The sequence below is a fragment of the Molothrus aeneus genome, chromosome 9 (assembly GCF_037042795.1).
Source record: "Molothrus aeneus isolate 106 chromosome 9, BPBGC_Maene_1.0, whole genome shotgun sequence".
Lineage (NCBI taxonomy): Eukaryota > Metazoa > Chordata > Aves > Passeriformes > Icteridae > Molothrus > Molothrus aeneus.
The window spans coordinates 23,655,966-23,683,782 of NC_089654.1; the positions used below are offsets into that span (position 1 = coordinate 23,655,966).

Consider the following 27,817-nt stretch of genomic DNA (forward strand, 5'->3'; position numbering starts at 1 on the left):
AGTGGCACCACGGATCACAACAACAGAATTGTGATGGATTGCGTCCAGAATTTCTCTTTCAAAATTCTTCAGAGGTAAAGCCTCTCTTTCTTCTTGGAACTAAGAAAAAAAGTCCAGGACATTTCCAAGATCTCCAAAATGCTCCTGAGGGGCCAGGAGCTCCACATCTATACTTTGCCTCACTTTTCTACACTTTTCCTTTACTCAAAGGAAAAGCTGCCAAAGAACAGGTCATGGTTTGTACTTTTTCCTGGGACAGCACAACTCACCCCCACACCCACCCCAGCACTTCTGAAAACGTGCTGTGTATTTGTGCTGAAATCCAGCCTCTTACGCTTGGTGTTATATTCAAGCCCTTCTGGAAAATGAAGAGCCCAGGGCAAGGCTGACAGGTGACAGGACACACACTCACCCTCTGCAGTTCCTGATCCTGCTCCAGGCGGTACATGAAATCACTTCTCAGCTCCGTGCTGATTTGCTCCGGAGTGAGCTGCAAGTGCAAGACATGATTTGGAGGCTTTGTGACGCCTCTTCTTATCTACATCCTAACTGCAGGATCACATCAGTCACACCAACATGGTGATCCCAAATATCCCTAAAGGATCATTTCCTGCAGAACTCCCTGAAATCAGTTACGCCTCTGAGATGTTTTATTTCATTCATTCCAGCGTATTCAACATTCATCTCTTTTCTGAGAAGTCTCTCGGAAAGAGAGACTTGAAAATGAACGAGAGCACTGAAAATGAACGATTGTTTAAACTGACATACTTTGGCCGCTTGAGAAACAACACACTCTCTTCGGCAGCCAGCCAAGACGATGATTTAAACAGGAGCCGGCGGAGGGGCTCTGGAGGGCGGGCACAGGGACCGAGCCCGGCCCCTCCCGGCCGCCGTCTGGCGCCGCGCAGGCGCTGCCGTGTGGGGCTGCCGCGGGCCCGGCGCCGGCTGGAGCGGGCGGCCGTGCCCCGATGCCCCGGCCCGGCCATGGGGGACGTGAAGAACTTCCTGTACGCCTGGTGCGGCAGGAGGAGGGTGATGCCGGCCTACGAGATCCGCGCCGCCGGCGGCCGCGGCCGGCAGACCTTTCTCTGCGAGGTGCGGGCCTGCCCCGCCGGGGCTGCGGGCCGGCCGTGCTGTGGGGCTGGCGGCTGGGCCGGGGACACAGAGCGGGACTGGCGCCCTCCGGGGCCTGGGCGGGCTCTGGGCAAATTGTCGGGGATCCGGGGCCGTGCTGGGGGGCTGGAAGCCGCGACGGGAGCCTGGGCTCTACCGGAGGGAGCTTGGACCGTGCCGGGCTTCGCCTCCGGGAGGGGCCAGGAGCTCTGCCGGGAATCTGAGGACCCTGTCAAAGGGAATGTGGGGCCTGCCGGGGATCTGAGGTCAGTCACGGGGTCTGGGCTTTGCCGGGGGTCTCGGAGTGATGCCGAGGACCCTGCCGGGCCGCACCCGGGGCTCTGCCCCAGGGAACGTGGGGTCAGTGCCGGGGCTCTGGGAGCAGGTCTGGCGGCTCGGTCAGAGGAAACCTTGGGCCATGCTGGGGGTGCTGCCGGGGTCTGAGCTCTGCCAGAAGGAACCTGGGGTCAGCACCGGGGTCTGGGGTCCTGTCCGGGATCGGGGCCCTGCCCGGCCTGCGTGGGAATCACTGGAAGCCGAGGGCTCGGGGAGTGCTTTGAGCCAGTGTCCTGGCTGAGTGTGCACCGAGGTGTGAAATGAGCGAAAGGAGGGAAAAGTCCCGAATTATGTTCTTACAGGGAAAACAGATTGGTTTATTTAAGGGTGGTGTGCGTCTCTGCACTGTGTGTGAACCCTTCTTGCACGTAAAATAGTTGGCGAGGGGCATTGCATGTCACCTTTGCCAAGAACTTTGGTCTGCTCTTGAACTTGAGATGAAATGTGTTAAAGAATTCTTGCAGGAATGGTTGCTACTGTGCACTGCTCTAATGGTAGTTTACTCCTGCCTCTAGATATTGGGGATGTGGGAGCTGTGAATTCAGGTTGGCTCTGACAGGTAGCTGGCACTGAGTGTGAGGCCATGTGTGGAACAGATCAGTTCATGAATGATGCCATGGATTTGCACTAAACACCTTAAATTTGCCTTTTTACCCTTCCCTCCCCTATTTGTCTTCTGTGTCAGTAAGAAAACAAAGCAATAGAGTGGCATTAAAGCAATTTTCAAAGTATTTTAACTGGGGCTAAGCAAAACTCAGATGGAATGGTTGTATGAATAAATATATTCACCGAATCATGGAATGGTTGGGGTTAGAAGGGACCTTAAAACTCATCCAATCCCACCCCCTGCCATGGACAGATACCTTCCACTATCCAGGTTGCTCCAAGCCCCATCCAACCTGGCTTTGAATAATTCCTGGGATAGGGCAGCCAGAGCTTCTCTAAGCAACCTGTGTCAAGGCCTCACCAAACTCACAATGAATAATTTTCTTCCTAATATCCCATCTAACCCTGCCCTCTGTCAGTGTGAAGCTGTTCCCCCTTGTTCTGTCACTCCATCCTTTTTGTAAAAAGTCACACTATACATGTTGTGTATTATACAGTATATCAGTATTGTACTGGCTTTGATATATTGATGCCCCATCATTATCCATGGAAGCTTAACAAGTGGAAGGATCAGTCTCACTGATACATCTCTTGCTGATTTTTGCAGCCTGGTAGGATGGCTGTGAATCTTGTATGGTTACTGTGTGGTTGGAGGTACCATTGTCCAGGGTATAGAATTGCTTTTCTAAAGTAAAAAAAAAAAAAAATCAGAAATGAATTACATCTCTGTAGTTGGAATAAGATGGAGCTATAGCTGAGTGGATACAAGGTCACTCCTGTCCTTGTTGTCCAAGAGTTTGGGATTTAGGTTGAGGAAAGTGACCTTGTGCAGAGTTTGCTGCTGTGTGTTGCCAGATTCCCTTCCTACAGTGATTTTTCTTCTTCCACAAGGTTTTGGGAAGCCCTTGTGCTCTGAGAGAGAAGTTCTCAGAATGTGAGGGTTTGCTTTTCAAAACTTAGAGAAATATATAGCAATATATATTGATATGTAACAATAGTTACTAATATTACTTCTCCTGTACTTAGCAGCAGCCAGGATTTGGTGTTCCTGTGGGTGCTGCTGCCTCCAAGCCCCTTTCAGCTGCACATGAGCAGTGTGTTGTTGTTCCTTGCAGGTCCGAGTGGAAGGCTTCAACTATGTTGGCATGGGCAACTCCACCAACAAGAAGGATGCACAGAGCAATGCTGCCCGAGACTTCATCAACTACTTGGTGCGGGTGAATGAAATGAAGAAGGAGGAAATCCCTGCTTTTGCAGTAAGCTGCTCTTTCTCCTTACCAGAGGTTACTCTGTCATTGTGCTGCCATGCTCCTGGTTGTGTTTCATCCCTGGAGTTCAGTCTGGTGCCCCTGCGCAGTGATGAATGTGAGGAAGGCTGGGGCACATACAGAATATCATGGAATTGTGGAATCATTTAGGTTGGAAAAGACCTTTGAGATTATCAGGTCCAATTGAATGTTGTAGGATGATCTGGCAAATACAGCTGCATGTTGTATTTACCAGATCAAATGATGCAAAGCTGATGAGGCTGGGAAGAATTCAGAGTCCTGCTGTGAGGTGCAGCCTGGCTTTCAAAGTGCTGAGTACTCACACCTGACACTGTGAAGTCTTAGAGCCACATTCTAATATATATATGATATATATATATATAATATATAATCCTGTGTGCTTTAAAAATAACCAAAACCAAACCCAAAAATAATAATCAAAGATATATCAAACCAGATATGGAAAATCTGGCATTTTTAAACCATAATTGCTTCAGGTATGTAATGGGATCACTGCTTTTTATGATGTTTTGTGAACACTCAGCAGTGACTATCACTTAAAGGCTGAGGAAGAGGAGGGTAACTCTGTCATTACAGCAAGTTTAGAGAAATAAACAAAGCATGAAGTTATGTGGTACCTGTTGAGATGGAAGAATCTTCCTCCAGTGCTCCATTGAGGATATATGATTTTTCTGAGTGGAAGCAGCCTCCCAGCCTCATCAGCCTAGGTGGAACCCAATGGGAACAGGACTGCTCTTTTGGTTTTAGTGTGCCAATTAGTTTCTTGGCAGTTCAGTGTTAAAATAGTCGCAGTTGTGTTACTCTTGGGATTGCTTCTGAGTAGTAACTATTGCATATTTACTGGGGATAACTGTTGCATGATGTTGCCTGAGGTCTTTAAACTTCCTGAACAGTTTCTAGCTAAATTGTAAAATGATTGTTCTGCACCCAAGTGCTGAGGTTTTCCTTCATTCCCTTCCCTAGCCAGCAGCAGGTGATAACCCCACTGGAGGACAGGAAGCAGCAAGAGATGTCACTGGTTCCAGTTCAGCTGTGGGGGGACCTCTTCCTCCACATTTGCTTTTAAAAAGTGACCTAGGTAAGACTGAGAACTGTAATTTCTGTGTGAATGTATTTTGGTGGTGTTTTCTCCCCCAAATTTCATCACTCTGCAGACAGGACGCCAAAGTCATAGTTTTGAGGCAGAGATGTTGGTGACTGCATGAGATCTGAGGGACTGGTCATGGCCTGTCAAGATGGCCAGGCAATGCCTCTCCATTGCTATGAACATGTTTGGGGGAGTTATTTTATTTATTTTTTTTTCTGTGTGGTAGGCAACGGACCAGGTGCAGCACCTGGAAACTGTGGCAGTCATGGAGCTCAGTGGGATCGGGGTGCAAACTTGCAAGATTATTATTCCAGAAAAGAGGAGCAAGAAGGGCAGCAGGTAAGTCATGCAGAGGTATTCTCATTTAGTTCTCAAATACGTATCTTTCACCCCCTTTAATTTGTTATTTGCATTTATAATCAAGGCTGCAGTTTTCTTTTGATATTTTGCTGTTAGTTTAAGCTGCAGATTTAAAGCTGCAGATTTATTTGTTGACTTTTAATGAAGTTAATTTAAGTTAGGGACAAATAAATCACTCTGGATAGTCTGAACATCCAGGACTTTGTATAGGCATTTTATTCTGAAAATAAAGAATTACTGAGGACTTTTTAGCATTTTTTGTGATGTCTTAATTATTTATAGCATACAGGTGAATTACTTAATCTTTAAACTGGTAAACAATGCTCTTTTTCTCCATATTAGACCTCAGAGTCAGAAGTGGATTTGAATGCAGATCTTCACGGGGGTTGGACCTTGGAAAATGCCAAGGCACGTCTGAACCAGTTTTTCCAAAAGGAGAAGATCCAGGAAGAATATAAATACACTGAAATGGGGCCTGATCACAACAGGTTTGGTAGTTTTAGTCACTGTCTGTGTATGAAAGATTCAAAATATTTTTGACAGTGGTTGTTCACACTTACTTGCCACGCTCCATAGAGCCATAGTGTTCTTTGCCAGGACCAACAACATCCCTAAATATTGATATGGGAGTGAGGAGCCTCAGTGCAGAGATCTGAAGGATTGTAGAAATTCCTGAGACATTCTGGATATGCAGCTTTTAAACTGATTTCTGTCCTCTAGTCATCTGCTGGGGTGTCAGTTTCTGTGAAAAGAGAGCTCAACTGCTTGTAGTAATTGTTCTGTAAGTGTTGTTGCCTTTGTTCATTTTCAGTAAATATATTTATTATAATAAACTTTTTTGGCAATACAATCTTCTTTTGAAAAAAGCGGTTTGGTACAATCATCCCAAAGGAGTTCTGAGAGTCTTAAGTTTCAGTTAAGACCAGCTGGATATTACTCTTTTTTGACTTTTTGCCTTTCCACCAGAGAATTTGCACGTGCTTCTCCCAAATGAAAGTAGTTCATAACAGATTGTGCTTAAAGAGTTGATGGTTTTTATTATTTTATCCCTATTAGGAACAGTCTTTACAAATCATCCAGATGTTAGGACATTGTATGATTTCTGGTGAAGTATAATGATGTTTTGTGGCTGGAAACAATGGCATGCTGCTGCTGGATTCTCCTGACTGAGTTTGGGGTTGGGCTTTTTTGCATTATATAAATTTGTCTTCTATGAGAGTTATATTTTTAGAAAGACAGGAGAATTTTATTTTCCTATTACAGCCTTTTCAAGAGAGTCTCACTTGCAGGACTTATAGTATTCTTTTGTTCATGAGTCTTCCAATCATTTGGAACATCTAAAAGATGTCTATTGGTACAGAAAGTTGTAAATTCTCATTTAAAAGCTGTCTTCAGGTCACTTCATCTCAATTTATGTGTCTCAGGCAAGGCCATTGCCTTCACTTAAGTGAGTGACATAAAAAGTTAGTTTGTACATACTAGGAATTTAAATTATGCTTGTTGCAGGCGTAGCTTCTGAGCATTTCTTCTGTCTTGTAGTGTAGGCACACAGTGTGTGGTGGTTGGGAGTGGGGCTGGCCCAGCCTCATCCCCAGTGGGTGCAGCTGTGAGCAGCAGGTGAGCAGCACTGACAGCAACGAGCCATGGAGTGCCCAGGGGCACTGAGCAACCACCAAAGGGAGCAGAGGGCACACAGGGGCAGGGCATCAACAGGAGGGGATAAAAGGCTGGGACACAGAACAAGGGCAGAGGCTTGCAGCCTTCTGAAGTGACATGGTGTTACTGTGTATGGGTGAATGCTTAAAGCCTTCTGAAATTGTATGATGACACTCTGTGTCATGGCTATCTCAACTTTGACATATGCTGTGACATTGTAGCTTAGGGATTATTTGTGTAGCTCATTTTTCATTGCACCTTCTGCAGCGTTAAACCCCATGTATTTAAATTTATCTAGTCTTGAGCAGAATAAAATTCTACTGATGGCAGTATGTTTCTCAGCCTGGCTATTGTTCTCCTGGAGTGCATTTCAGAGTTTCCTGTATACTTTTTGTTCAGGGAAGGGTATGTGGATTGCCCTGGATGGAATGGCAGAAGGGGCTGTTCACTACCTGCTGCAATGAATCAAATAGGCCCGAAACAATCCTAACGTGTTGTAGGGCTCATTGAGAGACTGTTGGAAGACTGTTGGATTTAATCCTTTTGGTGTGTGTAACAGGAGAGAGATGTTTTTGAGTTTTGAGAGCATAATAAAGTTTAGGTTGTTGGGTTTTTTTAAAGAAATACCAATTGTCATGCATCTTGCCAATCTGTTTTGGGTTTTTTTTGAGGTAATGATCAGAGGTATAGATTATAACAGATATATCAGCCATGCTCTGAGAGGTTTGTGGTCAATTAATCGTACTCATGGTCTGAGAACTTGGTAATAGCTGGAAAATTTGAATTTGGAAACTTGAACTATGATAGGAGGGTATAAGTTGTAAATATAAAGATAGCTGTCCTAAAACACAAAGCGTGAGCTCGTGTTAAGGGATGGGATGTGGCTTTTCTGTGTTGAGATGCCTGTGCCTCCTCCTGTTCCTGCTGAAGACCTGTGCCTGCTCACACATGGGCTGCTGAGGCTGGACTAGGGAATCATGTGGGATTCTGCTGCAAACTGATTTCTGGTGTTGCTGTTCTCCCCTCAGGTGGAGGAGAATGAGATTGAATGCTGACTGTAGGCCTGGCTGAGAAACATACTGTCATCGGTGTCTTAGGTGGCTGTTGTGTCCCTGAGAGCCAGTGGCCTTCGACCCCTGAAGCCACTGTGCCTGCAGGTCAGTTCACTGATAGCACAGGAAGGAGGGCTAACCTGAAATTTCAATCACTCACTTAACCTTTTTTATTGTTTGTTTGCAGCAAAAAATGAAGGATGCAGGTGCAAGGCACAGCCTCCGCCTGTGCAAATGCCAAGCCCTAATTTCCAAAGAGGATCTCAGTCCAATAAATTCCAGTCATGCACCTTGAGCCACATTTGCCAGTTTAAATCCTGTCTTACAAGAATTCAGCTTTAATATTTCATGTGGCAAATACAGGCTTAGGTTTGGGATTCTTAAAAACATGGGTCATGATTTCTATTCTTCTCTGCTGAGGATTTTTTTAAAGCCTAAATTCTTCCCTGTGAGGGTGGTGAGACCCTGGGATGCATTACCCAGAGCAGCTGTGGCTGCCCCTGGATCCCTAGCAGTGTCCAAGGCCAGGTTGGATGGGGCTTGAAGCAAGCTGGGACAGTGGAAAGTGTCCCTGCCCAGGAGACTGGAATGAGATGGTCTTTAAGATCCCTTCCAACCCAAAGCATTCCATGATTCTATGATGAATGTGCCAGTTAACCTTTAACTGACCTGGTTACATGTCTACCAAGCAAATTGTTGGGTTTGCTAACCAGAGTTACTCTTGAGTAACTATTTCTCTGTTACTCAAGTTTTACTGATTCTAGAATATGGCAATAAGGGAATGGAAATTGATGCAAATTCAAATATTCTGTCTCCTGTTCAGATAAGTACCATGTTTTTGACTATATGACCTGGTTTGGTTTTGTTTATGCTCTGAGCTGATCAAGTGCATGGCAGAAAGCAGAATAACTGTATTAAATGTTGCATCTAGTCATTAAACACAGGGTATTAGTGGGTTGCATTAGTGTTATACCAATATTAATGTGGGATGCAGTTAATGGTACATTGGGATGCATGTTCATGTTACATCCCACTTGCTTTATAACTGTTGCCTTAAACTTGGACAGCTCAGAGCATATTTCCTCATAATGTGGCTGGAAATTTCAGTGCTGAACAGTGGCGTATTCAGAACTCTTCTTATCAAATGTACTGGTTCTGCTGATGACAGGTCTGTTGCCTACTACCTTGGGGTTAAAGGGACTAAAAGCAGTAATACTTTACCTTGATCATTGGTGAATTGAGAGTTTCTGGCTGAGGACAGAGATCTTTGCCTAGAAATATTGGAAAGACTAAGTATGTTTGCAGTGTCAGCTATTGGTAGTTGTACCTTTGTGTTCTTTCTTTCTCTTGCAGGAGCTTTAATGCAGAAATGAACATTTATGTGAGGCAGCTGGGCAGAAGTAAGTGCTCCTACTTATTTTTTAACTTAGCAAGAGATGGGTGTTGGTATAGAGGAACATTTGTGGGTACAGAGTTTATTATAGTTATGTGTTAGAGCCACTTCCAGAGGTAAAGGATCATTTGCATGATGCTGCTGGGTGGTATTGGGCAGTCATACTTCCTTAGGCACTGAATACAGAAAAACTTCAAAGGATAGTTTAGCAGTAAAGTAACATCACACAGCCAGTGTGAGCTGGGCAGTGGAGGGGCCTGGTTGGATTTTATGTTGGAATTCTGGATTTATCAAGATTTGAGACTGTCCATGAAACCTGGTCTGAGTGTACAGTCAGAGAGCCCAGTTCAGAGTAGTGTCTTCTGTGGAAGCTGCTTGACTCCTCTGCTGCTCCAGCTCTGACCTTTGTGTGCTGCAGGGATTTTCAGTCGTGAGCATGGATCAAACAAAAAGCTGGCAGCACAGTCCTGTGCCCTTTCCCTGGTCAGACAGCTCTACCATCTTGGTGTCATTGAGCCTTACTCTGGGCAGAAGAAGAAAGGAGAATCGGTGAGTTTGGCAGGAGGGACAGGAATTGCTGCTTTCATTTAATAACACAGAAGCACTCTCATAAACAGGAGTGAGTTAAGAGTTTGCTCTTCATATTTAACATCTTACAAGTTATTAGTAATTTTTATTCTTTATCAACTGTTTTTGTTATGGTGAGTGATTTGGATCACAAATAAAACTTAATGTGTATGTGATTGGAGCAGTAATGAATTTTACATTCTATTAAATGAAATAGGATTTGTAACAAATGCTATTTTCAGTATAATTTTTCTACAAGCTTGAATATTTCTGTTTAGGCTGCCTGTTTGGATTAATTGTCACATGATGATTTTCTAGCAATTCAAATATATATACACACATACCAAGGAATATATGTTTTTTAGGTATTTGGTTGCAAGTCTGGGGACATGTTCCTCTGAAATTAAACTCAGATATTTTAAAATAGCCTACAAATCCTTATTCATTGAAAAGTTGGCACACCATTCCAAGAGTGTGAATGCTGAACTGATGATACTCTTTGGCCTCATTTCACAAGGAGGTGTTTGATGGTTCACCTGTAATAGCCCACAGTTCTGGCTTCCAGTGCCTGTTTTTCTGTGTATAATGACATGTAGTTTTTAAATATTTCCTAGTTGGAACCCTATGAGGTGTCGCTGTCCCCTGACTTAGAAAATCAGCTGCAAAAGACTGTACGGGAGCTGTCCCTGGAGATCGTGCCTTTGGTGAGTGTGTGGTTCAATACTCCAAGTATGGATCATCACACCTGCTTATTTAATTTATCTGTCTTTGCCCACTCTGCTTTTGGATTTATAGCCTGAAGATCCCAGTAATCCAGTTCTGATCAACGTTGGGAAGTTGGCCCATTTCGAACCATCACAGAGACAAAGTCACATGGGAGTTGTTCCCTGGTCACCACCTCATTCCAACTGGAACCCTTGGACTGGCTGCAATATTGATGAGGGTCCACTGGCAAATGTAAGACAGCTTAAAAAATTGATCTGTTGCTTGATTTTCCCATGCTTCCAGAACTTCTAAATGCTTCTCCCTCACCAGGATTTAAAGTATGAGCTGTTTCAAAGGAGAAGACAGTCCACTGCTAAAATTTATTCCCTTCTTGACCTGGAGGCAGAGAGCTCTTTGTCTTTACTTCATGTGTCATCAGGTCTTGACCAGCAGTGTTTTGAGTGTCCCAATTCTCTGCTTTGTTTCACCTTTTGCCTGCTATCGTGCAGCCCATACAAAGTTCATAATTCAAATTACAAGGAAAGTTCATGGGCATGTAATTTATAATTCTCTGGCCTCTCTTTCCCATACTTCCATGCTCAGACCCTTGTTCTGGGAGGAGAAACTGCTCCAAGCCAGTGCCACTACACAAGCAACCAACTTCCTTACTTCTTCTCATTTCTAGTCCCATTCAGCACAGAACAAATGAAAAGCAACAGTGGGGCATGATAAATTGAAGGAGAAGGGAAAGAATTACTGGTTTGCCAAGTTTGGAGGGTAATTTGGTCTGACTGGAATAAACTGGTCAGAAAAGACTCTCAGGGCAGGAACTTGATTTTCCTACAACATTTAAATTGCTTATGGCCAAAATAATAATTTAATTATCTCTCTACTGGAGTTTTTCCCATATATTACATTAATTTAGTATTGATTGTTATATATTTATTTTTTTAAATAATAGGGAAGTAATGTAAATTTAGCTGTTGCTGCATGAAACACACAGCCAATATGGACATTGCAAATTGAGCTGGTTTCAAATCTCTTCAGGATTTACCTGTGCTAGTTCTGACTGGAACAGCTGACTTACTTGCTATAAAAACAACTAGTCCTTTGGTACCAAATTTGCATTTCTTCAGATTTCTTTTGCAGTTGTTAGACAGGTTTGCCTTACGAATTCTCCTCAAACTTTTACCTTTTCAGCTACTGTTTAAAGGGTGGGTATGTGTTTACATTAGGTCATTACTTATATTAAAAACTCCTGTTTAAATAATTTTCTTCTTGGCTTGCTGCTGAATGGAATGTGTTTCTCAAGCTGTCAAAGTGTTTCAGTTTAAACAATCATTCATTTTCAGTGTTCTCGGTCTTTCTGAGAGACTTCTTAGGAGATGAATGTTGAATACGCTGGAATGAATGAAATAAAACATCTCAGAGGCATAACTGATTTCAGGGAGTTCTGCAGGAAATGATCCTTTAGGGATATTTGGGATCACCATGTTGGTGTGACTGATGTGATCCTGCAGTTAGGATGTAGATAAGAAGAGGCGTCACAAAGCCTCCAAATCATGTCTTGCACTTGCAGCTCACTCCGGAGCAAATCAGCACGGAGCTGAGAAGTGATTTCATGTACCGCCTGGAGCAGGATCAGGAACTGCAGAGGGTGAGTGTGTGTCCTGTCACCTGTCAGCCTTGCCCTGGGCTCTTCATTTTCCAGAAGGGCTTGAATATAACACCAAGCGTAAGAGGCTGGATTTCAGCACAAATACACAGCACGTTTTCAGAAGTGCTGGGTGTTCCACTGGGGTGGGTGTGGAGGTGAGTTGTACTGTGCCAGGAAAAAGTACAAACCATGACCTGTTCTTTGGCAGCTTTTCCTTTGGGTAAGGGAAAAGTGTAGAAAAGTGAGGTAAAGTATAGATGTGGAGCAGAACAGGCTGAGTTTTGGAGATCTTGGAAATGTCCTGGACTTTTTTTTTTCCAGATCCAAGAAGAGAGAGAGGCTTTACCTCTGAAGAATTTTGAAAGTGAAATTCTGGACGCAATCCGTCACAATTCTGTTGTTGTGATCCGTGGTGCCACTGGTTGTGGCAAAACCACTCAAGTGCCCCAGTACATCCTAGATGAGTACATCAGAACCAACCGAGCTGCTGAGTGCAACATAGTGGTGACACAGGTGAGGAATGTGTGGCCACTGCTGTTCTGTGGTGGATATAAGAAATCACCTGTTGGTTAGGATAAAATCACAGAACCATGCAATGGTTGGGGTTGGAAGGGACCTTAAAGCTCATCTTGTTCCAACACCCTTCCATGGTCAGCAGTGCCATCTACTAGATGAGATTGCTCCAAGCCCCACCTGACCTGTCCCTGAAGGGGATTGAAGAATGTGTTGAGGGACCTTATTATCATTGCCGGACACAGTTCATAAAGATACCTCCTCAGCAATATAATTAGGAGAAACCTCAGCATCATGCATCTTTTCGTTTGGAATGTTAATCTTGCATGGATTTCCAGTTTGAATAACCTGTCTTGAACCTTGCCCAGGTGAAAACTCTCAGCAGTCTAAGGGGAAATGATTTGGGAAATAGCAGCTGATAGTTGCCATATATCCTTATATCCCTCCTTTGTGAAAAAAACCCTGTGCTGTTAGAATATTATTGTTTAATGATTATTTTGTAAAGAAATCTTAGGACACCTGTAGCATTTAGGATTTCCTTTATCCCTTTCAGTGGTGTTGTGATAAACTTCTAAAACCTCTTCATTAAGTTAGGGAAAACTTTTGCACCCCCCAGCCGCGGCGGATCAGCGCGGTGTCCGTAGCAGAGCGTGTGTCCTATGAGAGGGGGGAGGAGCCTGGCCAGAGCTGCGGGTACAGCGTGCGCTTCGAGTCCGTGCTCCCTCGGCCCCACGCCAGCATCATGTTCTGCACTGTAGGTCAGTATTGCTTCCTTAGGCTTGGAGCTTACCGTGGCTCTGAACTCTGAGTTAGCAGCAAAAGCAGAAATATGGTTAGATTGAAATTTTTATAAAGTCTGCTGACAAGACTGAAAAGGTTTTTTTGGATAGAAGTTTGCTGACAGGCCATTGTGCAAAGAAAAATTAAGATTTTTGTTCGGATGTCTGATAATACAGGTGTGATAGCACACAGAAATAATCCCATGAAGAGAGAAAATTGTCATATATTGATTCTCCTTAAAAGACAGAAGGGGAAGCAACATTGGGTGGGAAAGATGGAAGAGTCTCTCTTGTGGTAATGCTTCGTGGCCTTGCCATCACTTGTACAAAGGAAAGCATGGCAATTAGAGATGGGCTTGGAAAAGGGGCTGTGCAGTCTGCACACTTCCTGATTTTTAAACCAATGGCTGGGAGGGGAAAGGTTGAACTGTTACATGAGCATTTACCTTCTGTCTCTGGTTTAGGTGTTCTTCTGAGAAAGGTGGAGACTGGGATCCGTGGCATTAGTCACGTTATTGTTGATGAGATCCATGAGAGAGACATTAACGTGAGTTAGCTGGTGATGACAGTCCTACTCTCTGTGTGCTTCTGCTCTGTTCAGCTTCTGTCTCTGTTTGTGTGTAGTAGCCAAGCTGCGAGAGGAAACTGTCTTAGTGAGTGTCAGATGGGAGTTTTCCTCCTCTGATAAGATTTTTAGAACTTTTAATTATTCCTTATCTAAGTAGCAGAGCAAGGACCTGTGCTTCCTTGCTGCCCTCTGACTGTTCTGCTGTTAGGATCCCCTGTGTCCTGGTCCTCTCTGGAAAATGGAACACCACAGTACAAACACATCTTGTCCAAGTGGGGGAGCACACTGAATGACACTGTTATTTTAGAGTGCTGTTTTTACTGACACTGTTGTATTACTGGTGGTATTCACAGAACCTGCAGTCTTGATAGTGATACATTGAAATTCAGGGTTTACATGAAGTAAAATACAAGCTGATGATAGAATTAGGAGATGTATGTCATTTGAAATGGCAAACATTTTCTGTTCCCTTGATTATTCTGTATAGTTTTCAGCTTTGTCATACCAAGAGTGAGAGAAACCGTGAAGTTCTGACATGTTGTTCGGACAGAATTTGGGGACTCATTTGAATAAAATTGCACACATTTAACATACATTGTTCTGATGCATCTCTTCATCTATTAAATGTATGTTAATGATGTAAAATACAAGTTTGGAAATTGTGAGTAAGATTGGAATATTGTCTGTTGAGCTAAGTGCATGCCTAACTGCACGGCAGAACTAGATAAATGCCATATTTAAGCAGAACTACAAACATCACACACACCTGCATTGAGTAACTCCTATTTATTTTATTAATTATGGCTACTTTCTATGTAAGCCAAGTTTAAAAATACCTGGGATTGTAATATATTGTTAGGAAGGAAGCAAACTATTTTTGTAGAATAGAAAAACGCTTCTTTACATTAGAAATCCTAAAAACCCCAGGCATGGCAGTAGTTTCAAAATACAGCACTGGCAACTGTTTCTGGTTTTAGAACACTTTTGTTCCACTCGTTACATCTCTTGCTCAGTAAATGTGTGATTCCTTATGGTTTCTTGGGAAGGTACTGGTTTTTATAGCTGTGAAGTTAATGATGCCCTTATTCTCTTTCTCTGCAGACTGACTTCCTTTTGGTGGTGCTGAGGGACGTCGTTCAGGTGTATCCTGAGATCAGAGTTGTCCTCATGTCTGCCACCATTGATACCAGTATGTTTTGTGAATACTTCTTCAACTGTCCCATCATCGAGGTCTATGGCAGAACCTTTCCTGTCCAAGGTAAATCTTTGGTTGCACTTCCAGAAACTGCTTGAGTTTTTATCAGTCTTGCATTCATACTCTGAAATATCCTGGTTTATTTCAGGAAACTCTTGAGAAGTGGTGTAAAGAATTATGTTCCCTTGCACAGGCTTCCAGCAGTCAGTCCTTATCATCTGTCTGTCATTGCAGATTATTTTCTAGAGGATTGTATTCAAATGACTCAGTTTGTCCCTCCACCCAAGGAAAAGAAGAAGAAAGAGAAGGATGAAGAAAGTGGTGAAGATGACGATGTATGTTTGAATTTTAATGAGAAATTAAACAAGGGCCACTTTAGTATTCCAGCTTGAGTGTAATTAATTTGGCACAGTTGAAGTGAAACATCTCTAGCAGCTTTCCTATTTTTAATATATGAGATTGCTGTTAACTTCAGCAGTGGAACTGAATTTTATTCTCGCCCTTGTAAACTGAAGAATTTCTTTTTCATAGAAGCTAAGGTTCTCATGTTTTGTCAAACTGCTTCTCTTTAAAGCTAAAACTGAAATGCTTTTGAAAGTGAAGTTCAGTAAGCTTGGAAAAAGAAATAGAGAAATATGAGCTTGGTGGTACCTTCTTAGGGTGAAAATATAGATTCTCTCCCTTCTTCTCTTGCAGTTGATATTGTCAGTGCTTACATACATTGTCAAGAAAATAACAGTTTTATTCAACTTTTAATTTTTAAACTTTCGTTTGGGCCACTTAATTGAAATCTTCTTTTAATGGCCATTTTTTCTTGAAAGACATCTACACAAATTTCATTTTCTTATTTGTCTGGCCAGCCAGTCTCTGTAGTTTGAGTAAATTAATTTATATTATTTCCTTTGTGGTATTTTTCTTTTGTAGGCCAACTGCAACCTTATTTGCAGCGATGAATATGGCCCAGAAACAAAGCACTCCATGGCTCAGCTGAACGAGAGAGAAACCTCTTTTGAACTCATTGAGGCTCTGCTGATTTATATCAGGACTCTGAATGTCCCAGGAGCTGTCCTTGTTTTCTTGCCTGGCTGGAACTTAATCTATACCATGCAGAAGCATCTAGAAATGAACCCACGCTTTGGTACAAGCAGCTGCTTTGTTAAATTTCATCTTTTCCCAGGGAAAATACTGACTGAGTGAAGATGGGAGTTGGATGAGTGGCTTAGGGAGCTAATTTGTTGTGAGAGTGAATGGCCAGAAGTTTTTATGTTGTGGGAAGAAGAAATAAGATTCACATAGTAGTAGTTATCAACCTTTTTGTATTCCTGTTGTAGGAGGCCACCAGTACAGGATTTTACCTCTGCATTCCCAGGTTCCTCTGGATGAGCAGCGTCGGGTGTTTGATCCTGTGCCTCCTGGGGTGACCAAAGTATGGAGCCTTCTCTCTGTGCAGTTCTCTTGGGCTTTTGGGGAATGTATTGCTGACTTCTTTAATAAATCCTGTAGCTTATCTTGCTAGGCATTATCAGCTTTTTCAAACCAAATGACGTCACTTTGCATTTCCTGGTTTTTATAGGTTATTTTATCTACCAGTATTGCCGAGACCAGCATTACCATCAATGATGTGGTCTTTGTCATCGACTCTTGCAAGTGAGTTCATGAAGCAGCTTTTTGTTTCATAAACCCTACCCTTGGGAATGCAAAAGAGGTTTTGGGAGTGCACAGAAGTGCCTTGTGTTCCCATGCTCTCTGAGCTGAGTTTGAGGACTCCAACTCCCTCAGGACAAATCAGCATTGTCTTTAGCTGGTCAGCACAGTGACACACCATGCTGGCATCTCAGGGGACTGGGCTGCTCACGCTGGCACTATTCATGTGAGGTGTCACTGGGTCTCCACACCAATTTGGTAGACGTCATCTGCCAAAGGAGTTTTACAAACTCTCAGTGTCTGGCTGATGATAAAGAGGGAGGTTTTTGTAGTCTGTTACAGTTCCTGCTTCGCTGTGCATGCTCTCTGAGAAAACTACACACAGAGAGCTTGTGAATTCATGAGAATTTTTTGCTTGTTGGACAGTTGTGAGAACATTATTCTGTGCAATCGTTTGGGGCACTGCTTTAGAAAGAGCGTGATGCTTTAGTTTCTAGACTGATGCCTGACTAACACAAACCAGGGGTGGTTGGCTTCTTTAAAGCAGTGTGGCTGCAAGCCATAAAATAAGAACTGATTTGGCAGGGCTTAAGATGATGAAGGACGTTTGATCTTTAGGGGTGTTTTTCCTGTAACAGGCAAAAAGTGAAGCTGTTCACTGCTCACAACAACATGACAAACTATGCCACAGTCTGGGCATCAAAAACCAATCTGGAGCAGCGGAAGGGCAGAGCTGGGCGCGTGCGAGCCGGCTTCTGCTTCCATTTGTGCAGCAGAGCTCGCTTCGAGAGGTGAGGCTGTGGTCTCCAAAAATACCCTCAGGGAATCCTCCCAGAACTCTTGGGTCAAACTGGGGAAATCATTGCAGAAAGCACAGAGAGGAGATGGATGATGTTGGCTCAAAAAAAGTGTACATGTGTTATACTTTTACCCATCGTATGAGGTGGATACACAGTTCATGATTTTAGTATTAAGGATGTCACTGCAACCTACCAAACTTCTCAGGAAGAGAGCAATACTGCTTGGGAATTGAGGCAAGGGAAAGAGCTTTGTAATGAGGGCAAGGCTCTAGTCTGCCTTCAAACACTGGGGCCACCTGGCATTGCCATGTAACAGGCCATTTTGTCATGAAAGTGGTAAAAAGCAGGGATGGCAGATGTTAGTTCTCTCTCCATCCCTATTCCATGGCCAGGAAGCCCCTTCATAGTGCTCTAGCACTTTCCCTGTTGCTGAAACTTTTGACCTCTCTGCCAGACTGTTTTTCCATTACTAGACCCATGGAAATCTCTTTGCTGGTTGAAGAAGGCACCACAGCTGTTAGTTACCCTCTTATCTCCTGGAAGTTACAGTGTCCCTTTCTCTGGCTGTTACAGCATAGCTGTGTTTTGATGTTCAAAAAAACTCTTTGTAAACTCTTGTAATTTGTAAACTCTTGAAAGTGTCAGTTGATCAAAAACTCCCATTAAATTTCTCACATTTATTTAGATCTGTTGTTGAGTACAGTGCAATGATTTTAATTAATAATTTTTGACAGTGAACTGATTTTAGGCTACTGAAGTAATCATGGTTTTAAGGTTGCCTTCCTTCAGAGAATATAAACCCAAAAGATACGAGTTCCTTGGTGCTTAAGAAAGCGTGCGTGTGGACTTGTACAGATAGTTTTTTGAGAGAAACTATCTAAATCTTGGGCCAGCTGAATTAGGGTATCTGTTCAAGGTGTTTTGAAACCTTTTCTAGCTGCACTAGAAAAGTGCTTTTATGTAGAGCAGGCTGAAAGCGGGTTGTCTCTGAGGAGTATAAGAGTTTCCTTATCAGAGCAGGAGAGCATTGTAAAGGACAAATGTGGGGCTGCTAACTGTGCTCCAGCCCTGCAGGCTCTCTGTGGTCAGCTCATGCTAGAACCCACAGTGGGCAGTGGAGATGTGAGGACTATTCCCTCTGCATTCCCAGTGTAAATTTGCCCCAAAGGAGAATGGAGAAGTACAGAACATTGCGGTAGAAGAGCCCAAGTTCCAGGAGCACAGAGAGAGCCGATGGGTGGGCTTGGAGACAGAGCTGACTTTGGAGGGCAGTGGTTTCTGCTGGTGGAATGACCCCTCACGGTGATCAAAGCCTGTGTTCAGAGAAATGGGCCTTTGTTCTCATTCCAGACTTCAGACTCACATGACACCCGAGATGTTTCGAACTCCCCTCCACGAGATCGCGTTGAGCATCAAGCTGCTGCGCCTGGGAGGCATCGGGCAGTTCCTGGCCAAGGCCATCGAGCCGCCCCCTCTGGACGCGGTGATCGAGGCAGAGCGCACGCTGAGAGGTACCCTCATGTGCTGAGCAGTGATCCTGGGCTGCTGCAGCTGGCTCCAGGTGCTCTCCCATGTGTGTGATCTGTGACAAACAGCCCTCATGTGCCATGGGGCTGTGCAGTGATCCTGGGCTGCTGCAACTGGCTCCAGGTGCTCTCCCATGTGTGTGATCTGTGACAAACAGCCCTCATGTGCCATGGGGCTGTGCAGTGATCCTGGGCTGCTGCAACTGGCTCCAGGTGCTCTCCCATCTATGTGATCTCTGAAAAATGGCTTCACCACCTCAGAGTGGATTGCTGGAGCAGGATGTTCTGGCTGACACAGCAACCTGGAGGCATCGTGTGGGTGGCAGTGGCTTGTGCAGCTGAAGAAATACTTGAATTCCCAGTGGAGTGCCATTCCTTTAAGAAACTTGAGCCTTCAAACTTGAGGCTTGTTTTGTTGTTTTACCAGTAAGTTATGTTAGCTTCCAGCTTCCTGTTTTCCAGCTGTGGCACTGCTGTGTTTGGCATAGACTCAGTCCAGTGCTTGAGGCATTCACAAAGCTTCTATAAAAGTACTGAAAAACAGAGGTTGGTAGTTTATTAATTAATTACCACTTTTTACAGTTTGCTGACCCAATCTCAGATTTTGTCAAGAAATTAAATCTCCAGTTTATGAATCTCCATGAAAAACAAAAATCTCATGTGTGGGTTAGGTTGTCTCCCCACCTTCTTCAAGGAACTAATTAGACTATGAGTAAAATAGAGCAGGGAAGAACTCTAAATTTGTGCAGTAGATGTAAAGCATGAAAGTGACCTCAAACCTCAGCACACTTGTAAATGTCACTAAATAAGCACTTCCTACAATTTTTAACAACGGAAATATCTATTTCATTGTTTATTTTAGGGTAGAATTGTGTGCTGAGCCTACGTTGCTTGTATACAGGAGTGAGACCAGAATGAAAAAATATTGCTGGGGATACATAGTCAGGTTTAATGACTTTCTGTTCTGAGAATTATTAGTACTTTTCATATAGTGCAGCTGAGAATTGCAGAGCCAGGGGAAAAGGCAAACATTTTTGGTTCTAACACCAAATAGCTGTGTCTGCAGATGCTTCCCTTTCCTGGATGACCTGTGATTTTTCACTGCAGGTACACTGATAGTATGTTCTTAGGGAGGTGAAACATGTTATTCTTCAAAGTATTCTTTAGGCTTTTGGGTTCAATAGATTCCAAGAAAGATTGATTTTATGGTGGTCAAGGAATGCTTTGTGTTTCCTTTCCCATTTAGTTGCTGAGATATGAAAAAACCTTTCATAGCTTTGAGGATGAGTACAAGTGATAATTTTCAGGTAATGGGAGGAGAGCAAGGCAGGTAAAGCCTCAAGGAAGAGAGTCTGTGGTGTTCTCTTTTTGATGAAGAGGGTTCTGTGATTTGGCCATGGCAATGAAGACTTCACAACTGGTTGTGACAGGCAGAAATTCTGAGGCAGAAATTAGGTTAGATTCATTAGATAATAGATGGTTTTAATAGTGTAATAGGGGTTTGTACAGAAGCAAACTAAAAAGGAAAAAAGGAAATTATGTATGTGAATTACATTGTGATTATTCTAATTGCAGAGAAGGTAGTAAAAATTCTGTAAAGCTAAAGTAAAACTTGTCTGACCTCAAACCCGTTTTGAAATCAGGTTGGCGACAGTGTAACCAACATTAAACTTAAATATGAGTGGGGTTCCGTTTAAGCAAACTATTAAAAGTGTGAATTTCTTATCTAAAGATTTCTGGGGTTAGCTAACTCTCTTTGATAACAAGGGATCTTATTTCAGAGCTTGATGCCCTGGATTCCAATGATGAGTTGACACCTCTTGGAAGAATCCTGGCCAAACTTCCCATTGAACCTCGTCTGGGCAAGATGATGATCATGGGCTGTATTTTTTAGTAAGTTGAGTGGTCTCAGTGGTCATGTTCTTGTTTCTCTGAGTTCCTGAGCCTCTTGCAAGAGAGTAAAACCAATATATCTAGATGAGCAATAAATGCAGCAGCTGGGCAGAGGTGAGTGAATCCTCATGGGAGCAAAGAAATAACTTTTAGTGTAGGCCATAAACTGGTCATGAAATTCAGTTAAAGGCAAGACACCAGTAGAGGCTGAGTATTTCTGAATTAGGAGTGGGACTTGAAACACCTAGGTATAACAGTGAACTAGAGGTGGGGAGATAAGGAATTTAACAATGAGATAAGGAGAAAAATCAATCTCCATGTTTTGCTTTAGTAGAAGATCTGTTCTTTGTCACTGTGATGCTGTAGGGTCCTGTGATTACTGTAGGGACCTTTTCACCAGAAGATGGTGGTGTATGGATGGAGGGGAGGGCAGACAGAGCTTATTTAACATCCACTTCCAGGGAAGTTTGTTTATTTGCTTCATTGAAGAACTCTAGCAGATAAAGGCCAAATTCCTGAGGTCTCTAGCAGAGAAGTTTTCCCTGGTATCTGCAGCCTGCAGCAGGTGCTGGCAGCACTAACTCTGAATGATCCTGACCCCTCTGTGGTTCCTTTCAGTGTGGGAGATGCTGTGTGTACCATCTCTGCAGCCACCTGTTTCCCTGAGCCTTTCATCAATGAAGGCAAGCGCCTGGGCTATGTCCATAGGAATTTTGCTGGGACCAGGTACTCAGATCATGTAGCTTTGCTCTCTGTCTTCCAAGCCTGGGATGATGCAAGGTATGTTGGCTGGCACAGCAGGTGATGGGAGGTTACAGCTGAAGAGCACAGGGTGAGCTTTTCCTTGCCTTGTCAGGATTCTAATTCCCTCTGTTTGTTTTTCAGAATGGGTGGTGAAGAAGCAGAGAAGAGATTTTGTGAACATAAAAGACTCAGCATGGCCACTCTTAGAATGACTTGGGAAGCAAAAGTCCAGCTAAAAGACATACTTATTAGTTCTGGCTTTCCTGAAGGTGATTCTGATTAAGTTCAGTAGTTTAATGGTTGCATTTTTCATTCTGAGAGGATAAATAAATAACCAGGATAATCTGTGTTGAGCACCCAAGCACAGGAGGAGTGTAGTGGATTTGCCATAACACTATTCCACTTTTACAGCTGCCTTCAGGTCGACTTTTAGTGTTCTTTCCTAAAGTTGTGGTGGCTGTGGTGCAACACGGAGATTTTGGAGGTTGAGGTTAGAGCTGAAGGATTAAAAATCTATTAAACAGGTGTCCTTGGAGTGTTACCTCCCTGGCTTTCTTTCTTCTTCACTTGTATATCCAAAATGTGCTGTGCTTTCCCCCTTCTTTCCATAGACCTTAGTGGGGAGTCTGTGTGATCTGAACAGTGCTCTGTTCTGTAACTTCCTGTTTGTGCTGCAGGAGGGATGTGTAGCAGTGTGCCAAATTATTCCATTTTCTAGAGAAAAAAAATCTTAAATTTGACCAGGTTCTGAATTTGCCTAGTGTTGCTGAGGAGCTCAGTGAAATGGCATGACTGCCTGGATTAAGCAGATGTTTATTTCCCCTCCTTTTCATTTTTTTTCCTCTTTAAATTCCTTTAATTTTTTTCTCCTCATGCTGTTAGGATCACTGCTGCATTTATCTGTAACTTTTTTTCTGGGCAAGATGACTTGAAAACAAGCCACCAGAGACCCTGGGGGAGATTTGTAACAAATGAACTAATACAAACATCCATTTTAACCTCCCCCAAAGATCTGTCTCCAAAACAAGTGCAGTAAACACACTATGGTACAGCACATTCTGGGCAAACCCATTTCTCCTTGTTTTTGAAGAGTTTAGGAGAGGAAAATACATCTTTGTAGTAATATTTTTCAGCTTTTCATTCTCCATTAAGAAATAAAAAATTGAATGTAGAACTTAAATGCTCTGAGTGCAGAGGTCATTGGAGATAACATCTAGCAGTTGATTTAATCAGAAAAGGCATTGATCCAGGATCCTAAACAGCTCTGCATTGATCCAGGATCCTAAATAGCTGTGTTGTGCTCTCCTTCATGTCCCATGGATTCGAGCCACTCCTCTGTTCTCTGCCAACAGAATGTTTGATGACTCAACCATTTAACAACACTGGCCCTGATAACAACCTGGATGTTGTCATCTCCCTGCTGGCTTTTGGGGTCTACCCCAATGTCTGCTACCACAAGGAGAAGAGGAAGATTCTTACCACTGAGGGGCACAATGCTCTCATCCACAAATCATCTGTCAACTGCCCTTTCAGCAGCCAGGACATCAAGTATCCATCACCTTTCTTCGTGTTTGGGGAGAAGGTAGACACTTTGGGTTTATTCTTGATCATGTGCTGCCAAATGGTTCAAGAGGCTCTATTTGGTAAAGAAGTCATAAGAAAAAAACTTGAAGGCAATATTTAGCTAGTTTTAGTGGGGAGGGATGGGGGTGTTGTTTGTTGGTTGGTTTTCTTTCCAGAGAGCAAATGTTATGTGGTCCTGCTGTCACTCACCCTCCTAGTAACTTCCAGTCAACCACTTTCAGTAAAAGTGCACAGAAAGTTCCTGTGAGTTTTGTTATAACAGACAGGTCATAGAGAAATATCTAAATCATTATGTTCATTAACAGTTTGTTTTAGGAGCTCTTCCATATTAATTAGGCATCAGAGAATTTTTATCCTTATCACTTCTGCTGCTTATGAATCCAGGGATAAAACAGGAACATGGAATATGGCAGTGGGATGCTCCTGTTCTGGCCTGTGTCATCTGCCAAGGATAATTCACATTTCCCAAGCATCGCCCAAAAGGTCTGCATGACCTTTTCCTCCACCCTGTGAATTTGATGTACCTTCTGTGCATGTCCATTGCACCCCTGTGAGCTCCTGTGCTCCAGTGACAGCCGTTGTGAACTCAGCTGCTACTGCTCAAGGAGCAAAGGAAGGCAGTGCTTTTGTGTTTGGTAACAACCAGAATTTTAAATCCTTTGGGCACAGGGATTTTGTCTTGACACTCTGGATTCCCAGTCCATAATTCTGAGCTGTGGAGAGGCTTTGCTGCTTCTTCACTCTTTGTATCAGGATCCCAGGAAGGTTAGACCACCTTGACCATCTCTCTCAAGTGAGATTCCCCTAAACCCAGCAAAAGACTTTTGAGTTTAAAGAGTTTTGCTTTTTTAAATGAAAGTACACAGCAAAATGGAGAGTGACTAAAATGGTGGCTTAGACAGCACCTGGGTGAGGGTGGGATGCAGGAAGGATTTGTGTGCAGCTCTCTTCCTGCCCATTAGGTACCTCTTCTCTTCCCCTTTAAACTGAGGGGCAGGAGCTGTGTATCAGGGCTGTTATCTCTGGCTTGATGTTGTTTAAGTTCAAGCTCAAGGTCAGTGTAACATGACACAGCAGTGACTGCATGGACATCTGGCAACTTCATGAGTAGGAGCCCACTAAAGCTTTTCATCACAGCCTCAGTAACTGTAGGGTAGGAGGAAAATTCAGATGTGCCCTGGTCATTTTAACGCTGGCAAAGTATGAGGTGGCTCTTGCAAAAGCTACATAACTGCAGACACAGAAAATGAGTATTTTAAAATGGAAGATAGTTTTTGTTGAGATTTTACACCAGTCTGTGCTGAATCCCTGTAAACCTCTGTCTGGCATTCAATTTTGTATGTGCACATGCTCTTGTAATTTCCTAACACTATACTTAGCTTTGTTGTGTGTTGTTTGGGTTTTTTTTTACAAAATTCTCCAGTTTCAGTGTCCATAGGAAGGTGCAGAGCTCTGTTTTCATTTCAAGAGTCATTTTCCTCTTTAACTTGCAGATTCGAACACGAGCCATCTCTGCCAAAACCATGACCTTGGTGAGCCCACTGCAGCTGCTCCTCTTTGCTTCCAAGAAAGTCCTGTCAGATGGGGAGCTCATTCTGGTGGATGACTGGTATGGATCTGCTTGTGCTCAGAATTGTGGAATCATGGAGTGGTTTGGGTTGGAAAGGACAAAGCTCATCCAGTTCTGAGCCCCTGACTGAGGGGAAGTGCAGCTAACACAGAGCAGATGTCTGTAGAACAGGGATCCCACAGTAAACTGCACCACAGGTGTGTTGGGAAGGAATGTCCTTTCCTTCCTGTGAGGAAGGGACAGGTTAATTTGAGCCCTGTTTCATGCAGATTATCTGCTTAAACTGAAAACAGGACAAGGCAGTTTCCATAAAAACTGCTGCTTTTTTCCTCTCTAACTTTAGAAAGGTGAAAGGCACTGTGTATTTTGGACCTCCTCCTGAGGCAAGGGCTGAGGAAACCTTGTTTTCAAGGCACAGAAACAGCTTGAGGAAAGAAATGTCTCTGGCTGTGTAAATTTTTTGGCCATCACCAAATAACATCTGGATGGTTGTTTTGTTTGTTTTTTTTTGCTTTTACCCCCTAGTCAGTAAAACAGAGGCAAAGAATTCCTTGAGCTTAATTTACTAGCAGTTTGAGGGTTGGACCTTTCAAAATTTTGGAGCCTCATGTTTTCAGTTTACTTTATATTTTTGTATCTTGCTGTTTCGATGCAGGAGGTTACATGCTGAATTTATCCCAGTGTAGAATGATAGAATCACAGAATGTTTTGGTTGAAAAGAACTTTAAAGCTCATCTCAGGTGGACACCTTCCAGTAGATCAGGTTGTTCCAAACCCTGTTCAACCTGGCTTTGGAGACTCCCAGGGATGGGGCAGCCGCAGCTTCTATGGGAAACCTGTGCTAGGGCCCTCACCACCTTTACAAGGAAGAATTTTCTTCCCAATATCCCATCTAATCCTGCCTTCCGTAAGTTTAAAAGAATTCCCCCTTGTCCTATCACTATCTGCCTGTATCTCCTTTTGAAAGCCCTCTTTAGGCAGTGGAAGGGGCTCTAAGGCCTGCCTGGAGCCTTCCTTTCTCCTGGCTGAGCACCCCCAGTTCTCCCAGCCTGTCCCCAGAGCAGAGGAGTTTCAGCCCTCAGAGCATCTTCATGGCCTTCATTAAATTTCAAGAGCAAATTTTACCAGAAAAAGTTATGTCTTAACAATGCCAAATTTTAGGGATCTTTCAGATTTGCCTCCTGAATTTCTCACCCATTCAGTGACAAATTAGAACTTCAAAGTTGAGAATGCAGATTTCTGGCTCAATGAAAAGCCTCTGTGCAGAACCTCTTCCTTCCCAGGTGCTCCCCGGCAGCTCTAACACGCTGTTTGTGCCGCAGGATCAAGCTGAAGATGCCGCACACGGCGGCCGCCTGCATCGTGGCTCTGCGCGCTGCCATGGAGGCGCTGGTGGTGGAGGTGACCAAGGACCCGGGCATCGTCCGGCAGCTGGACCCCGCCCACGAGCGCATGCTGAACGTCATCCGGCAGCTGTCCCGGCCAGCGGCGGCGGGCGTGGCGCTCACGGCCGCCAGCACCAGGTGAGAGCCCCAGCTCCGAGCTGAGCACGGGGACTGCAGGCTGGGGTTTGCGTGATGGTGAGGGTTGGGACTGCAGGCTGGGGTTTGAGTGCTGGTGAGGGTCGGGACTGCAGGCTGGGGTTTGAGTGCTGGTGAGGATGGGCACTGCAGGCTGGGGTTTGAGTGCTGGTGAGGGTCGGGACTGCAGGCTGGGGTTTGAGTGCTGGTGAGGGTCGGGACTGCAGGCTGGGGTTTGAGTGCTGGTGAGGGTCGGGACTGCAGGCTGGGGTTTGAGTGCTGGTGAGGATGGGGACTGCAGGCTGGGGTTTGAGTGCTGGTGAGGATGGGGACTGCAGGCTGGGGTTTGAGTGATGGTGAGGATGGGGACTGCACGATGGGCTTTGAGTGATGGTGAGGGTCGGGACTGCAGGCTGGGGTTTGAGTGATGGTGAGGATGGGGACTGCAGGCTGGGGTTTGAGTGATGGTGAGGATGGGGACTGCAGGATGGGCTTTGAGTGATGGTGAGGATGGGGACTGCAGGCTGGGGTTTGAGTGCTGGTGAGGGTGGGAACTGCAGGCTGGGCTTTGAGTGATGGTGAGGGTGGGGACTGCAGGGTTTGGTTTCAGTGATGGTGAGGATGGGCACTGCAGGGTTTGGTTTCAGTGATGGTGAGGATGGGGACTGCAGGGTTTGATTTCAGCACCAGTGAGGATGGGGACTGCAGGCTTTGGTTTCAGTGCCTGTGAGCATGGGGAATGCAGGCTGTGGCTTCAATGATGGTGAGGATGGGGACTGCAGGCTTTGATTTCAGCCCCAGTGAGGATGGGGACTGCAGGCTTTGGTTTCAGTGCCCATGCTCTGAGCATGTGTGTTCACTGCCTGTTTGCACAAGGACACACAGTTCTCAGGAATAAAAGCTGTCATCCCCTCTTCCAAAACACAAACCACAAATTATTTAAAAAAAAAAAAATCCATATTTATTTTGGGCCAACCTTTTCCTGAGAAGAAAACACATATTTGGCTGGGCTTGCACCCCTCTGTTGCCCCTTGTTTCTGAAGCATAGGAAACCTTTCTGAAGTGGAAAAGGTGCAAAAGCGCAACTGTAGTTGAACCATGGCATTGCGTTCACAGAAAGTCAGGTGGCGTAGCTGAGGATGGTGCTCTTTGTTTGCCACCTTGTAGAGATGCAGTGTGTGAGATTGCCTCAAGTGTGCGGTGTTGTTGTTGTTGGCCAGGTTCGGGGACGGCCCCCGCCCGCCCAAGATGGCTCGCTACGACAACGGCGCTGGCCCTCGGGGCTGGGGAGGGTACGGCCATGGCTCCGGCCACAGGGCCAGAGGCTACGGCGCCTACTCCGGCTGGCACTCGGCGGGAAGAGGATACCCAGGCGGAGCTGGGGGGGGCTGCCGAGGAGGAGGAGGAGGAGGAGGAGGAGGATACCGAGGAGCAGGCAGGGGCTCCCGAGGAGGTTATCGGGGAGGGTGGTAGTGAATAGTTCAGTGGAGTCTTTCCACTTCAACAAAAGTGTGTTTCCTTCCCAAATTCCTTTCTTCCTCTTCCCAGTTTGTATGCCTTTTTTGGTTCCTTAGTACAAGTACAGCTCTGTAATATATCATGCCCTTAGGGAATTCCCTGTAAGTTGTATTATTTTTAATAAAGAGTTTGTTTCTGAAGA

The 27,817-nt window shown here is 44.3% G+C and overlaps 1 protein-coding gene across 3 annotated transcripts; it reads left to right on the forward strand.

Annotated features, from left to right (window-relative positions):
• The first annotated feature begins 932 nt into the window (after positions 1–932).
• DHX9 (DExH-box helicase 9) lies at positions 933–27,817 on the forward strand. Of its 3 annotated transcripts, none has more exons than XM_066555842.1 (27): positions 933–1,095; positions 3,171–3,311; positions 4,308–4,422; positions 4,658–4,770; positions 5,134–5,279; positions 8,853–8,899; positions 9,311–9,441; positions 10,074–10,163; positions 10,255–10,416; positions 11,744–11,821; positions 12,143–12,334; positions 12,951–13,092; positions 13,578–13,660; positions 14,783–14,939; positions 15,111–15,211; positions 15,801–16,014; positions 16,208–16,302; positions 16,450–16,523; positions 17,159–17,311; positions 18,671–18,831; positions 20,628–20,739; positions 21,358–21,519; positions 21,625–21,752; positions 22,836–23,065; positions 24,561–24,676; positions 25,960–26,160; positions 27,378–27,817. In XM_066555842.1, exons 1-27 carry the CDS (start codon positions 985–987, stop codon positions 27,628–27,630), a joined length of 3,708 nt encoding a protein of 1,235 aa, XP_066411939.1. In that variant the 5' UTR covers positions 933–984; the 3' UTR covers positions 27,631–27,817. The 3 variants fall into 3 exon arrangements, with proteins under 3 accessions (XP_066411939.1, XP_066411941.1, XP_066411942.1); XM_066555844.1 differs by having other exon boundaries at positions 21,358–21,465; XM_066555845.1 differs by lacking the exons at positions 933–1,095; positions 3,171–3,311; positions 4,308–4,422; positions 4,658–4,770; positions 5,134–5,279 and adding an exon at positions 7,529–7,604.

Coding starts and splice junctions, on each gene's coding strand:
- DHX9 (XM_066555842.1), top strand. CDS start 985: ATGGGGGACGTGAAGAACTTCCTGTACGCCTGGTGCGGCAGGAGGAGG. Junction 14,940..15,110: donor CAGAACCTTTCCTGTCCAAG/GTAAATCTTTGG, acceptor CTGTCATTGCAG/ATTATTTTCTAGAGGATTGT. Junction 21,753..22,835: donor TAGTTCTGGCTTTCCTGAAG/GTGATTCTGATT, acceptor CTCTGCCAACAG/AATGTTTGATGACTCAACCA.